The 16050-nt window shown below is 37.9% G+C and overlaps 1 protein-coding gene across 1 annotated transcript in view; it reads left to right on the forward strand.

Annotated features, from left to right (window-relative positions):
• The window catches only part of TBC1D22A (TBC1 domain family member 22A), a 139501-nt gene that overhangs the window by 96533 nt on the left and 26918 nt on the right, over nt 1–16050 (forward strand). The window contains exon 12 of the mRNA XM_058190068.1: nt 9524–9619. Within this exon, the coding sequence (XP_058046051.1) occupies nt 9524–9619 (96 nt within the window). The remainder of the gene's footprint in view (nt 1–9523; nt 9620–16050) is intronic.

The following is a 16050-nucleotide window of genomic DNA, read 5'->3' on the forward strand; positions in this document are numbered from 1 at the left end:
TCCCCAAACTGAAATGGATTGTGAAATGGGGAGCAGGTAGTCCTTTAAATCAGGGGTCTCCAACCTTGGCAGCTTTGCTGGCTGGGGGATTCTGGGAATTGAAGTCCACCAGGCTTAAAGTTGCCAAGGTTGGAGACCCCTTCTTTAAGTCAAAAGCTAGCTTGATCTGTCCAGAGCTAGTCACCTGACCCTTGAGAGCCAATCAAAGAAAAGGATGCTTAATATGTTGAGCTATTTTACAATAGAGGTAAGGTATTTATGCACCTTACACTCTTTTAAACACTATACCAGGGGTTTCCAACCTTGGTCCCTTTAACCCTTTAACAAAGCTGGCTGAGGAACTCTGGGAGTTGAAGTCCACAAGTCTTAAAGGGACCAAGGTTGGAGACCCCTGCACTATATAGTTTTTGCTATTCTTTTCTATAATAAATAGAACAGAACAGTAAAGAACATCTCTTGACTCAGCTGAGAAACATGTCTTCAAATATTCCACTTACTGGGGTAGGAAAATGCCATGGCAACTTAGTGTAAAACTTCTGAAATGTTGTGATTTCATCTCTCTTGCTGATACGAACAGTTTTACAAGTTTTATACTCCTAAGGGAGAAGTGTGTGTAATGTGTATGATGATTGCCTATAAAATGCAATTTAGGAGTGAAATAATATCATTAGGATTCCAGCAATTATGGTGCCATTTTGGGTGAATACAGCTCAAAATAATGATTCTTGTCACCAGTTCCTTTTAGACCATGCTATCAAAATTGTTCCCAATATTGCTTTGCCAATAATTTATTTTTATCTTTCCCTCTTACATTTTTTATCATCCTCAAAGTTAATTCCATTAATAATTTTACTGTTACGTTATTACCAGGTGCTGGAGATAATTGTTTATTGTGAGGTAATTGTGTTGTTGTATAGAAAATCTTGAAATATTTTTAGTCAGAGATCACATGATAAATTGTAGGCAAAGATTTGACTTTATACAATTTTCTAGGTTATTTTACTTGATCAGAATATATTGCATGTTAGTGGAGGGTGAACAATTGTAAATATATTTCTAAAAATATATTTTGAGACCTGGCATACTTTTATCATCTCAGTGATTTTCGATCATGCATGGTTTGAAAGAAAATGTGCAAGCTGCATTTGTCTTGATTTTTTTCTCTTAGAAGAAAATATGGAGACAAGAAAATGAATGCTGTATATAAAATCTGTTTTTAATATTTTATTAATATATTTTACAATTTTCAGGCTGCCTGATTCCTGTATTTCCACTATCTCTGTGGTAGACCTAATACCATTTTTGGAAAGTTATTCTTTGCTGTATTAGCCTAGTCAATAATATTTTGTTTAGCAAGATAATGGTGATTTAAAACTATAAAACATAGATGAAAGTATTTATTTGGATATTATTGTGGGTATATTTTAAAAGGTCAGTAAAACCATATATACTAAAATGCTTTGAAAAAATTCTCAAATACTTTACCTACGTGGCTAAGCCTGGCTCTTAAGGAAGCATCTAAAATTCACAATTGGCATGTCCCAAATATGGAAAGGGGAGATAACCAAGACAATATGTGAATGATTCATATGTCCCAAGATTTTGCGACCTTCTGACAAGAAAAGTCAATGGGGAAATCAGATTCACTTTAACAACTGGGTTACTAATTTATCAACTGCAGTGATCCACTTAACAACTGTGGCAAGGAAGGTTGTGAAATGGGGCAAAACTCACTTAACAAATGTTTCACTTAACAATTTTGAGCTCAATTGTCGTAAGTTGAGGGGTATGTGTACACAGTCCAATGATTGAAGCAATTATGAGGAAGAAACTGATTGATTCTGTTGGAATAAGGTGGGACAAGTTTGAACAGTTTTTCAAATTTCTGTTGTGATATTGTACATCAATAAAGTAGCATTTCTGGCATTCCCTTGGGTGCCTATTTTTTTTATCTGTCCTACTTTGAAGGTCTGGCAGAACTGTAGCTCCATGTTATCCAATAGGGTAATGCAAGAATTGCCCAATCTACTGTGTAGTCTAGTCTAATATCAAATGTGCCATGTTTAGGCATTCTGTTGAGTTGAAGTACATTCCTGATTTGCAACTGCGTCATTTCAAAGACTTCCAAAATCATAATTTTAGATTAAAGTCACTTGCATTCTAACTTTTTTAAAATGGAAGTATATTCTGTCTTATAATACTAGAAAAATTTCACTGAGAAGAATTCTAGATTCTAGAAGAGTTGAATCCATCCATACTGTAGCTTTTGCAAGAGATATGTTTGTTAATGATGATAGCGATATTTTCTTTAGAAAAATAATTCAGGTGCCTTTTAAAAAACAATAAGTTATTTTTGAAGTCCATTATCCCATAAAATCTATTCCTGCTGTACTTTTTGTGTTTGTCCATTTAAAGGGTATCTACTCTTCATCTGAAAAAGTTGAAATATAAAAAAAAAAACACCACAAAAAGCAAAAAAGAGAAGAAAAGGGAATCCTGAGTATTAATTTTTAAAGTGGTGCTAGTTAATTGAGATAACAATTCAAGGTAAGGATTATTCTGTTAGAGTTCATTTCTCACAGAGTCTCTGGAATCTGCAAGCAGTTATCAAATGGTGGTTTTAGGGTAAGGAATTATGCCACAGCATGGGAAGCTGATTGCATTTCTTCTTTTTTTTAAAAATCTACTTGGAGTTGTTTGACCTTTAGTTCAAAAAGCTAACCTGAAAAGACCTAATGATGCCACATTGATCTGAAAAAGCCTAATGATGCCACATTGAGTTTTATTTCATTTATGGATGCTGCTGTCAGTCCTTTGTATAGTGACAAATGAAGACAAAAACTGTGTTTAACCTCACAAGTGTACTGTTCTGTTACGGTGTTCTTTTTCTCCATCAAACAATTCCATTAAAATTAGAATGGCTGAACTTCGATGTGCCTTCCCCAGTGTAAAAAAGGAAGCGTAGATTGCTGTCACATAGAAATTGGTTTCCAAAAAGCAACACTCGACCACTTTTAACTAACGGGTGAAATGGGTGTCTTTGAAGTAGGCATGGTGAAAATAGTTTAATATCAATAACTACTTGTAAACAGTTTTTTCTACTTAACCATGCTTGATAAATATTAACCTATGATTAAAATAAAACTAATTCAAATCCATCATGAATATAAATGCAATCATGTTCATATCAAGCAAACATTAGCAAGACCTACACCTGACAATCAGACACCAGCCAGCCTCAGACTTATATTTCTGGGAAAGCCTACATCATGGGTTAGGAATAGTGGTGGGATTCAACCAGTTCGCACCGCTTTGGCTGAACCAGTTGTTAAATTGCTGGCTGGCCCCGCCCTGCCCCTTCCAGAAGTCCCCCACGCCCCGTTTTGGCTCCCAGGTAAGTGCAGGGAGGCCTACTAGGCCCAAAACAGGGCTCGGGGGAGTGCGGTGTCCCCCCTCCCCACAGCCCTTTTTGCTCCCAGGGGGGTGCAGGAGGCCGAGTGCTGCCTGTCACACCCCTGGCTACGCCCACCCATTAGGGCAGAGAACCGGTTGTTAAATTATTTGAATCCCACCACTAGTTAGGAACCATTTCAAGCTTGCGGCATTTTCACGAGATTTCATACAGTTATGGATATTAAAATGTATCTCGTATGAAAGCGTAGAAACTTTTCAGAACTTTGTAGAATTTGACTATTTTTTAAAAGCTATTTTAATTTAATATGTATCCTGCCAAATATTCTGATTATTCCTTCGGATTGTGTGTAATTATTTAACTTTGCAGGGGTCAGGGGTCAGTTAGCGATTCTGTGTCGTACAGGAACCACTCCGCCGAAGCCTGGTTTAGAGTTATGTCTTCTAGGCTTGCTGACTGATCACTAGGAGCAGTTGGATCTTCCATCCAGCCCAATCTGCTCTACAAAGAGAAGTTTGTGCCTGGAACTGAAAGCTGCTGTGACAGGAGCTGCCTAAATATTATGCTCAAGAAACAAATGCTGCATTGGCCTAAAGCTTTTTATTAGAATGGCTACAGCAGCAGAAACTTGCAAATTTGAATATGCTCCCAACTCCCTTTTTTAGGGATCTATCTTGGAGTTTGTCATACATTTCTATCTTCATTTGAGCTTAAACCACATTTGTCTGAAATGATGTAGGGTCTCCTGCTTGAGCGGGGGTTGGACTAGATGACCTATAAGGACCCTTCCAACTCTGTTAATCTGTTACTCAAAATATTAATTCCTGACAGAATACCTCTCTCTTTCCACTGTTTCAACTTCTATTTCTTGTGATCTGCAGATCTGAACGAGGTGGAAAGAGTTGCATGTATGAATTTCATGATGGAGGTTGGAATGTATGTCATTAGGATCAGATAGGGTATAAAGGTACCATCAGTGTTTCATTTTGTCTTGGCTCTAAAGAACATGTAAATCCAGAATGTTAATCCTGAGAGAATATACTCACAGGCTGACCAAAGGTTTTGCAGCTGATAAATTCTTATAATTCTTAAATTGGTCTGCAGCTGATCCATTTCAGAGAATCTTTTATCTTACGGCACATTGCCGTTACGTGACGTTTCATGATATTTTCCCCCTTTGTGGGGTAGGCGTGGCCTATGTGTGATACATCTGGCCCGCGGGCCGCCAGTTTTGACATCCCTGTCTTACAGAGATTGCAGTCAAGTGGTGATTGTATCCATTCGTCTAGAATCAAAATCATCTCAGGATTTCAAGACTACTCGATTTGAATTAAATTCAAACAGATTTTTGGCTCAGAATGTTGGGAATTGTAATCCAACATAATGGAAAATAATCAGATTACAGAAGGTAAGGTGGGTGGCTCCTAACAGGAACATTCAGCTATTTTAAGTCTGTCCAGACTGCAATTGTTAATGCAGTTCCCAAAATTTATGTAAAAGAAAAATTATTCAGTCTTAACAGCTTTGCTGGTCAACATTTGGTATTCCCAAATCCCCTATCAGTTCTTACTTACTATCAGTTGCTCATGTCTTATGCATTGTACTTATAATTGGTCTGTCTATATGGCAGAATTATATCTGGTATTAAACAGGGAAGCTCATAGCTAAATTTGCAGAGGGAGTAGGATTATACCTTACTACTTTCTTAATGTTCCTATAAGAGTTCTGATAGGGGAAAACCGTTGTCCACCATTTCCTTCTGCACAGCTTTCTTAATGAAAATGGGGAATATTAAACTATATTAACTGTGTATTGAATAAAACCCTCCTCCAAAATAAATTCATTCGTTCATTTGTTTATTTTGTCAATCATGAGTTTATATTGTGAAAGTCACGTGGAAGGGAAGCCTCCAATCAAATTAACTGGTTGCTGGTCCAGCTGTGTGACCGTACTTGCGTAGCAAAACTATTGAATCCTTGGTGTTTATTCTCTAGTGTGGAAGGGAAACTTTGCAGCAGGTGGTAGTCACAAAGAAGCAGCCATTACAAAAGCTTTTTAAGAAAATTACAGATGACTGCTCCTATTATAGAAAAGAATTTTAGCAATTTGCTATTTTTTTTTATGGATATCCCCTTCTGTTGCTTAAATTACCTGGACATTGCAGAATATGCACTTCAAAGGAAGTTGCAGATAGTATATTTTGGTAAGAGAAACAATACTTAAAGAAACTTGGATTTTCTCCTTCTGAAATCTAATTTAAATAACGTAGGATTAGATAACCTTCTATGTGCTGCAACTTAGTCAAGCAAATTGTTGATCATAGCAAATTTTCACTATGGTTCCAGAGTTGAGAAAGATGGGAGCTATCAGCTTTTGAAACAATGGACTTTTGTTTATCTTGAAAAGGACTGCAACAGTCTTCTATCACAGCTTTTAGGTCTTTATTCTTCCATCACAACTTTATGTCAGGTTTCTAAGTAACACCCCCAACGAAAGAAGACTCCGAGGCTTGAGTTTCCTCAAAGTTCCATTTTATTAGAGATGTCATAGGAAAGTCCAAGTCCCTGCCCAACATTCACATGTCCATCACATAGTCCAATCAAAGCACCGTCCCAACTGGAGATGCCGCCCAGTTCCAGGGCAAGATGGCCCTGACTTTCTGAGAAAGGAATGTTATTATGATTATATTTCACCCATGCTCCATACAATCCCCCCTCCCAGTTTCCCACAGTAATATATGTGGCAGGCCTGAAGATCCAACGAAAAAGATGGCTTCCACGCCTGACACTTTAGATGTTTAGGAAATGGGTGGCTGGTTTAAAATATGGTAGAGAGGACTCCTTAACCTTCCCTTGTGCTTACTATTCACTTCTTTGTAGCTCCTAAACCCAAGAGGACTATTTCAACTGCAATTCTGATTCTTTTTCCTCCTGGTGACCTAATTGCAGGGCAAGAAGTGAACATACCAGCAAAGGTCTGAGATATGACTGGAATGAGTGCATGGGTAGAATTTGATAACCCATGAAAAATGATAGCCAATTGGTACTTTCCATCTAAGACCCATTTCCTTTGCACCATTCTTTTTTGTAACCCACTCCCCTAAACTGATTTGAAAACAACCCTGTCCTCAGGTAGTCCTCAAACAACTACCCTTAAAACTACTTCAAGCTACTTAAACAACTACTCCTATTATTCCAAGGAGGTATAGTTAGACTTTGATAGAACAATGCATAAAGAATTCTACAAAGGAATCAGAACAATATTTGTTGTTAAGGTGTTGGTATTGGGATCTGAAATTTTATTTTTTTTAGAAAAGGGAAAAATCGGTATATATGTTTTACTGAAGTTGGGAATTGACCCTCTAAATTAGCCTGCAAATGTCTTGGTATAACAGTAGGTTTCATTTCAATTATGAACCAATATAACATTAAGCCTCATAATAACATTTCCTTTTGAAGTGGTGGGATGCAATGTAATAACATAATATGTTCTGCTATACTTCCTTCTGTCTCTCAAGTTCGGTTCATGACTAATTCATGAGATTTTTGAGGGCAAAGTCTGAAATAATGGGTTCGATTTCATCCAGGGGAGCGATAAACTTTTTGCAAGTCAATGTGATATTTGTGGTGTTAACCGTCTAAATGATTTTTATTGATGATGACAGCTGATTCTGTGGTGATGCACTCAGAGTCACGCCTAATATGTTCAGAATAAGTCTTCTGGAAGGCTGTACATCTGTTTTTAAGATCTTTTGCTAAAATATTTAAATCAAGGTCATTGTTTATATTTGATTTCTAACCAGCTTTTAGCTATTGGCCTGCCATTTTATACATTTAAAGATGAATCTGCTTGTAACTTCAAGGGCTGCAAATGGAAAGTTATAATAGGTAGCAGGTGTTAGGAAAGGCAATTATGCATTAGGTGCTTTGCTCAATTTCCAAAACTGTCCAAGACTATCCATTTGAAATGCTTTATACCCTAGTTTTATCTCTGAACTATGATGAATTCTCAGATCTAAAGGGAATATGCATTTTCCTTTAATGAACTGAATGCTTAAGCCTATTTGATTTAATTTAAAAGAGCCTGGGCAAACGGTACTGAAAAACAATGTGAAAACAGAAAATATCAAGAATAAATTTAGATCGTTGGCACAGTTTGTTATTTTATTTCCCTTTCTTGGAGGAGAAAAGAAAGTTTCACGCAGCTTGTATAGAGAATGGTATTTAGGCCTTTTTGCATAAAGGATTATTCAAAGTTTCTCGTGAAGTTTTGCTCAGTTTCTTTGACTTTTGCCAGATGGTGTTGGATTAAGACTGAAAAGTAGGGCTTCTTTTTTCCTGCTCCCAGGAACATAAAAGATATACTAGATTAGATCAAAAATCCATTTTAAGCCATCTTACATAGTCACCTTGAAATTCTGAAAATTATGCTTTTCTTTTGCCCTGAATCTCCTGTCAGTTTTGTTGGGTGTTACAGCAGTTAAAAGCTCTGTTTCTGTATGGTTTGGATACTCTGTTGTCTGTTTTCATGCAATCCCTTTAGCTATGGCCTAATTCTTCCCAAAATCTTTGCCTTATACTCTAGAGAGGTGCTGGGTTTCCATTTGAATTGGGTCATCTACAGATGGCATGTTATAACTGGGTCAGGCATTGGGATAGGAAGTGTGTTGTATGAACTGTCAAACTCAGACAATGGTTAGGTTTAAGAAGGAATTAATTTTAAACCCAGACAGCCTCAGGTCTCTTTGGCTGAAACGAAGACTTACTGTGTCTTACAAAAAAGTCCAAGATAGTTAACGTACTTGCAAAAAGGCAGATTCCTAGAGCAGTCTTTTTTTTTTTTTAATTCCCCATCTTCTTTTTGCAACAATGGCAGTGATTCCGATTAAACATTAGGAATTTTTATTTTTATTCTGAGTTGCTTTATGATATGTGACTTTTGGATAAGACATGCACTTTTTTACTGTAGAAGAGTATATATCCTTCCGATATATACCATAATTTCCTGGACATAACGTGATTATGAACGTATTGATAGATAGATAGATAGATAGATAGATAGATAGATAGATAGATAGATAGATAGATAGATAGATAAAATTCTTTGTTGGCCAGGTATGATTAGACACACAAGGAATTTGGCTTTGGTGCATATGCTCTCAGTGTACATAAAAAGAAAAGATACATTTGTTAAGAATCATAAGGTACAACACTAAATGATAGTCATAGGCTACAAATAAGCAATCAGGAAACAATATCAGTATAAATTGTAAGGATACAAGCAACAAAGTTACAGTCATTACAGTCATAAGTGGAAGGAGATGGGTGATAGGAACGATGAGAAGATTAATAGTAGTGAAGACTTAAGTGAATAGTTTGACAGTGTTGAGGGAATTGTTTGTTTAGCAGAATGATGGCGTTCGGGGAAATACTGTTCTTGTGTCTAATTGTTCTGGTGTGCAGTGCTCTATAGCATCGTTTTGAGGGTAGGAGTTGAAACAGTTTATCTCTAGAATGTGAGGGGTCTGTAAATATTTTCACTTTAGTAAATATGATCACTCCCATCTCTAGAAACTTTAATGATCTTTCCCAGCAAGCTCACGTTGATAGGTTGGGGATTAACATCAAACCCTCTAGAACATTTCCTCCCAAAATAGTTTTTCTTACCGGGGAAGAATGCAGCCAAAATGCAGTGCAAAATAGGGCAGATGGTATAGAACGATGCATTGTTTCAGAAGTCATCAAAGCTAAGGAAGAACTAGTGAAGGCCATTGACTGTTCCCTAGCAAAACCTGCCCATGAAGATCAATCACAGCAGTTTTATTCCCTAAAATTGAAGCCAGATGGTTTCCTTGATGCTCAACAACAAAACTTATTGGCGGATATTATGCTTTTTATATACTTGCATAATAAGCTTGGGTACTATTATTTTATTTATTCCTATTTTCTCCACACAAATAAAAAGGCTTTTATTTGGAAGCTTATTCGCTAATTAATCGTGACAATTACATTTTAAAAATGAGGAAAACAACAAAAAGACTTTCTGATCAGCACTGAGTTATCTACTCAAATGTATTTTTATGTTGACTATATATATTCTTTCTTTTAACAGTCTGAACCAGAAGGTTTTTCCCACTTCCACCTATATGTCTGTGCTGCCTTCCTTGTCAGATGGAAAAAGGAAATCCTCGAAGAAAAAGATTTCCAAGTAAGTAAAACATTATTTTTATTTTTTTTACTACAAAAAAGGATTTTTTTTAAAAAAAATTGCCTTCATTAGTAGCAAAAGACTTCCACTTTTACTGGGTTTCAACAACCTTGGACACATTTGGATATTTTTCCGTATTTTTCTTGCTGAGTTTAAAATGAAAAGAAAATACAAAGTTGCAGCTGAATATTTTATCATTTGTCCATCACCTTGTTTTGGATGGGGCAACATCAAGATGGTGTGATAAAACAAAAATGTGGCTAAGTAGGAATAGCCAAATTTCATTTGATACAATTCCAGCATAGCAACTTTCATGTTGAAAAGAAATTAAGCTTTTTTTTTTTGATAATTGGTAAAATTTTGATAATTGGTTAAAACTAATTAACCTGGCCATATAGAATAGAATCATCTTATTTGTCTCTTGAGAAATCTGTATGCGGGTCAAGAAGCAACAGTGAAAACTGGACACGGAACCACTGATTGGTTCAAAATTGGGAAAGAAGTCCGGCAAGGCTGTATACTATCACCCTGCCTATTTAACTTATATGCAGAATACATCATGAGAAAGGCAGGGCTAGATGAATCAAAAATTGGAATTAAGATTACCGGAAGAAATATCAACAATCTCAGATATGCAGATGATACCACTCTAATGGCAGAAAGCGAAGAGGAACTAAAGAGCCTCTTGATGCGGGTGAAGGAGGAGAGTGCAAAAGTTGGCTTAAAACTCAACCTTAAGAAAACTAAAATCATGGTATCTGGCCCTCTCAATTCCTGGCAGAGGGATGGTGAAGAAATGGAGGTAGTGACAGATTTTATTTTCCTGGGCTCCAAGATCACCGCAGATGGGGACTGCAGCCAAGAAATTAAAAGACGTTTGCTCCTGGGGAGGAAAACTATGGCAAATCTAGATAGCGTACTAAAAAGCAGAGACATCACCCTGCCAACAAAAGTGCGTATAGTCAAGGCTGTAGTTTTCCCAGTTGCAATGTATGGCTGTGAAGGTTGGACCATAAGAAAGGCTGAGTGCCAAAGAATTGAGGCCTTTGAACTCTGGTGCTGGAGAAGACTCCTGCGAGTCCCTTAGACTGCAAGGCGAACAAACAAGTCAGTTCTAGAGGAGATCAACCCTGACTGCTCTTTAGAAGGCCAGATCCTGAAGATGAAACTGAAATACTTTGGCCACCAAATGAGAAGGAAGGACTCCCTGGAGAAGAGCCTAATGCTGGGAAGGATTGAGGGCAAAAGAAGAATGGGACGACAGAGAACGAGGTGGCTGGATGGAGTCACTGAAGCAGTAGGCATGAGTTTAAATGGACTCCAGAGGATGGTAGAGGACAGGAAGGCCTGGAGGAACGTTGTCCATGGGATTGCGATGGGTCGGACATGACTTCGCAACTAACAACAACAATAGAATAGAATAGAATAGAATTTTTTATTGGCCAAGTGTGATTGGACACACAAGGAATTTGTCTTGGTGCATATGCTCTCAGTGAACATAAAAGAAAAGATACCTTCATCAAGAATCATAAGGTACAACACTTAATGATAGTCATAGGCTACAAATAAGCAATCAGGAAACAATCAACATCAGTATAAATCGTAAGGATACAAGCAACAAAGTTACAGTCATACACTTATAAGTGGGAGGAGATGGGTGATAGGAACGATGAGAAGATTAATAGTAGTGCAGACTTAGTGAATAGTTTGACAGTGTTGAGGGAATTATTTGTTTAGCAGAGTGATGGTGTTTGGGAAAAAACTGTTCTTGTATCTAATTGTTCTGGTTTGCAGTGCTCTGTAGCATCGTTTTGAGGGTAGGAATTGGAACAGTTTACGTCCAGGATGTGAGGGGTCTGTAAATATTTTCACAGCCCTCTTTTTGACTCGTGCAGTATACAGGTCCTCAATGGAAGGCAGGTTGGTAGCAATTATTTTTTCTGTAGTTCTAATTATCCTCTGAAGTCTGTGTCTTTCTTGTTATAGAGTTATAGAGGTGCTATAGAGTTATAGAGACAGTTATAGAGGTGCAGATGATAAACTCAGTACTTCCTCTATAGAACTGTATCAGCAACTCCTTGGGCAGTCTAAGCTGTCTGAGTTGACGCAGAAGGAATATTCTTTGTTGTCCTTTTTTGATGACGTATTTGATGTTAACTGTCCGTTTTAGATCTTGCGATATGGTAGAACCCCAGAGGGTTATGTGGCCTGTGTAGACAGAGAATGCCTGTTTTCATTGTCCTGAAGTATCTATTTTTCCATGTACAAAAGGAGGAGGAATGTTAAAATATAATTTTGTAATAGCTACTTTCTATCTTATACTAGTTCTTTTTGTCCCTCGGTTTGTCAGAAAGTTCTTTATGCAACCATGCTGGTTTCATCTGGGGTCTCTTTCTTTTCTTTCTCTCTGATATCGTGTTTGAATGGCTTTAATAATCTTTTTCAGAGTTTCCCAAAGCATCTTCAGTTGTTTTTCCCTTTAGGATTTCCCTCCTTGGAATCCTTTCTAATTTCTGCCTTAGTTTGTTGAAGTCAGCTTTCCTGAGGTTTAGAAGTTTAGACAATTGACTTTGTTCAGTTGTCTCTGCCTACATTATGTTGAATACCATGACCATGTCATAGTTGCTCTCTCACGGTCACTCTCTCACAAAGTTCCCGCAACCTGCACCTGTTGTGTCATTTTATCTCTCTTAGTAAGAATTAAGTCCAGTATAACTGACCCTTTATTTCCCCCCTGTACCTTTTGATTGACAAAGTTGTCAGCTAGGCACAACTGGAGCCCAGTTGATCTCAGGGTAGTTAAAGTCCCCCATTACTACAATGTTTCCTGCACACCTTATTTAACTGACTAGCAAATAGTTCATCTATTTCCTCTGCCTGGTTGGGTGGCCTGTTGTATATACCTGTATCAATGTCATTTCCCTTTCTCTAATATTCGCCCAAATGCATCCAAGAGGGCTTTCATCCCTGATATTGTGTACTTCTGTACACATGTAAGTGATTCCTTACGTACAATGCACCTCCTCCTCTTTTGTTGAGTCACTTTCTTTTGAATGGTTTATAGCTTTCTAGCAATAAGTTCCAATCAAGGTTTCCATCCACCAAATTTTGGTAATGATACAATATCATACCTCTTCTCATGTATTAGGATTTCAAGTTTTCCCTGTTTCTTCCCCAGACTCTGAGCATTAGCATACTGGCATTTGAGCTCATTATGACTAACCCTGTGTTTGGTTCCTACATCACCTGATTTATATGTGAGTGGCTCAGTGGCTAAGACGCTGATCTTTGTCAATCGAAAGGTCGGTAGTTCAGTGGTTTGAATCCCTAGTGCCACGTAACAGGGTGAGCTCCCATTACTTGTCCCAGCTTCTGCCAACCTAGCAGTTCAAAAGCACGTAAAAAATGCAAGTAGAAAAACAGGGACCACCTTTGGTGGGACGGTAACAGCGTTCTGTGTGCCTTTGGTGTTTAGTCATGCCGGCCACATGATGACGGAGACGTTGGCTCTTTGGCTTTGAAACGGAGATGAGCACTGCCCCCTAGAGTCGGGAACGACTAGCACATATGTGCGAGGGGAACCTTTACCTTGCCCCCTTCCTTCTCAACACTCCCTTCCTTATTGACTGATTTATTGTGTTGGGGTTTGACCTTAAAAGACCGATCATCCTTTCCTTCCATTTCTAATTTAAAGCCCTGCTGATGACCTGAGCCAGTTGTTTTCCAAACATTATCCCCAGTTCTTGTGAGTTGTGAGAGCAAAGCTGTGATGACTTTGCTTTCCCACACTCACAGGACCATGGTGGAGAGGAAACCCTGTGAAAGGGAAGGAGGGCAGTGGTGCTGGACCAGTTCTGGTAGTAGTGGGGTCTGTGGGTGGGCGCCTTCATTGTTCCCTGTTGGCTTTTATGCAAAATGATCAACCTTTCACTCAACTCAACAGAAACTTCCAGTTGTCCTCATCGAGCCATCACTATGGCCACCTAGGTTTACTCTCTCGCCTGTGTTTTCACAGTGCCATACTTTAATTCCAACACTGCATTTTAAATTCTTCATCTATCCTTAAGTATCAGAAGTGGATGCTATAGCAATAGCACTTAGGCTTATATACCGCTTCACGGTGCTTTTACAGCCCTCTCTAAGCTGTTTACAGAGTCAGCATATTTCCCCCAACAATCTGGGTCCTCGTTTTACCCACCTCGGAAGGATGGAAGGTTGAGTCAACCTTAAGCCGGTGAGAATCGAACTGCCAAACTGCAGGCAGCCAGCAGGCAGCAGAAGTAGCCTGCAGTACAAGAATAAGAGAAGAACAAGCTAAACATCATGACACGAGTAAGAAGAGTTTGGAATCCAGAGAGCAACTCAAAGCTGTTTAGTTTATAATGTACTTTTCCATCATTAGCAGTAGCTTCAGTGGTCTTTCAGGGGGCAGGATGTCAGGGTTGACCCATGTAGCTGTTAAGCACAATTAGTTCTAAGGTTCTTGATAGAAAAATGTTTTTAAAAAAACCCTGTGTGGCAACTTTGTGGAATATATGTGACTGCTGTAAGTGAAGTGTTGCCTTTTGTGGCTTAAACTTGCCTTCAGGGAAGATGCAAAGCCAGCATTAACATTTTATTATATTAACTTTATGCCATCTACCCTTTCTGAGACTAGAATTCTCTTTCTAGACCAATTAAATGGGCTCATTTAAAAGATTGTTTTATGTGTCAGCATTTGCAGTGTAAAAGTTTATTATGAAACTGCAGAAGCATATTTTTCGACTGGTTATATTCTTAGCTGATGTGTTTCTAAAATACAACAAAAGGCCTGCCAAGGCCTGATTGGATGTATTTTATCGATTTGTTTAAATGCTGCCATTATTATTCACTACAGGCAGGTAGCTAATTGGATAATCACTGTAACATAGCAACCCAAGAAGCATATCCGCAACGTATTACTTCACTTCGCCTCTAAAGAGCTGCAATTATAGCAGTTTTGGGGTCAAAAGGTGGCTTGAAAAGAAAAAAAACCCAGAGGGATTATAAAGGAGAAAAGTTATATAGTCTAATATTCACCTCAGGGCGTTCAGATCTTTCTGCTAACACTGCTTTTATGCAAGATTTTATTTTCAGTCCCACTCTGTTTGACTGTGTTTGTGATCCTCACATTTTAATCCCATAAAGGGTACATTTAGTACCTTTCTGCACTATTCAGCAGTATAATAAAATGCACATCCTATAGATTCTCTTTGAAAGTCTTAATATTTTAATATGATTAGGTCAGTGCTATTAACTTTGCAGTGTCATTGATCAGCTCTGGGAATTTGCCTCAGGAATGCTTTCCGGATGTTTGAAATGAGAATATATGTAATTAAATGCTTGCTAACCAAAAGGATTTGTTACTATTAATGGTGGGGTTTTTTAAAAAAAAAATTGAGACAACATGTTTAATATGGGTTAATCTTCCTTACACGATCGTATTCGCTCAAAGTTTTTGTGGTATTTGAATGATCTAAAGAGTCTACAAGGTCAAATGAGGCCAGGTAGATCTTCTTGGAGGAAGATGTGAGGTGACCAGGAGATCCACAAAGAATATACCAGTGCCCTCGTTTAGCGACTGCCTTGTTTAGCAACTATTTGCAATTATAGCAATGACAAAAAAGTAAAGTTTGTCATCATTGTCCACATTTACGACCACGTTTTGCAAGTTTATAAACCATAGGAAAGCTGAAGTGAGATCATATGCACAGTTGCCGTTTTACTTAGTGAGTGCTTCACTTAACAACCGAGTAGCTGGTCTAAATATGACTGTATAACTGTAACTTTGTTGCTGCTAATCCTTATGATTTATATTGATATATTGACCATCATTTGTGTTGTAAATGTTGTACCTTGATGAAGATATCTTTTCTTTTATGTACACTGAGAGCATATGCACCAAGACAAATTCCTTGTGTGTCCAATCACACTTGGCCAATAAAAAAATCTATTCTATTCTATTCTATTCTATTCTATTCTATTCTATTCTATTCTATTCTATTCTATTCTATTCTATTCTATTCTATTCATGGTTGCTAAACAAGGTTTACTTGTAGTGTGTTTTGAGCTTGAAATCTGTTTACATGCCTAACTAGGTGGCTCAGTGGCTAAAATACTGAGCCTGTCGATCAGAAAGGTTGGCAGTTCAGCGGTTCGAATTCTTAGTACAGGTCTCCTGTGTGAGCAGGGGGTTGGACTAGATGACCTCCAAGGTCCCTTCCAACTCTGTTACTGTTACTGTTTTGGTATATATAGCTGCAGCTGAATTTTTCTGATTCCCATTTCTCATTTGTACTGCTTTTACAACAGAGACATTTGGGTCATTTATGGCTCAGCTGTTATATTTTTCTCAAGCGAAAGGTGATATAATTCTTCTCTCAGAAAAGAGAGATACAGAAGCTTTCCATCTA

This window comes from Ahaetulla prasina, chromosome 7, assembly GCF_028640845.1.
Source record: "Ahaetulla prasina isolate Xishuangbanna chromosome 7, ASM2864084v1, whole genome shotgun sequence".
Taxonomy (NCBI): domain Eukaryota; kingdom Metazoa; phylum Chordata; class Lepidosauria; order Squamata; family Colubridae; genus Ahaetulla; species Ahaetulla prasina.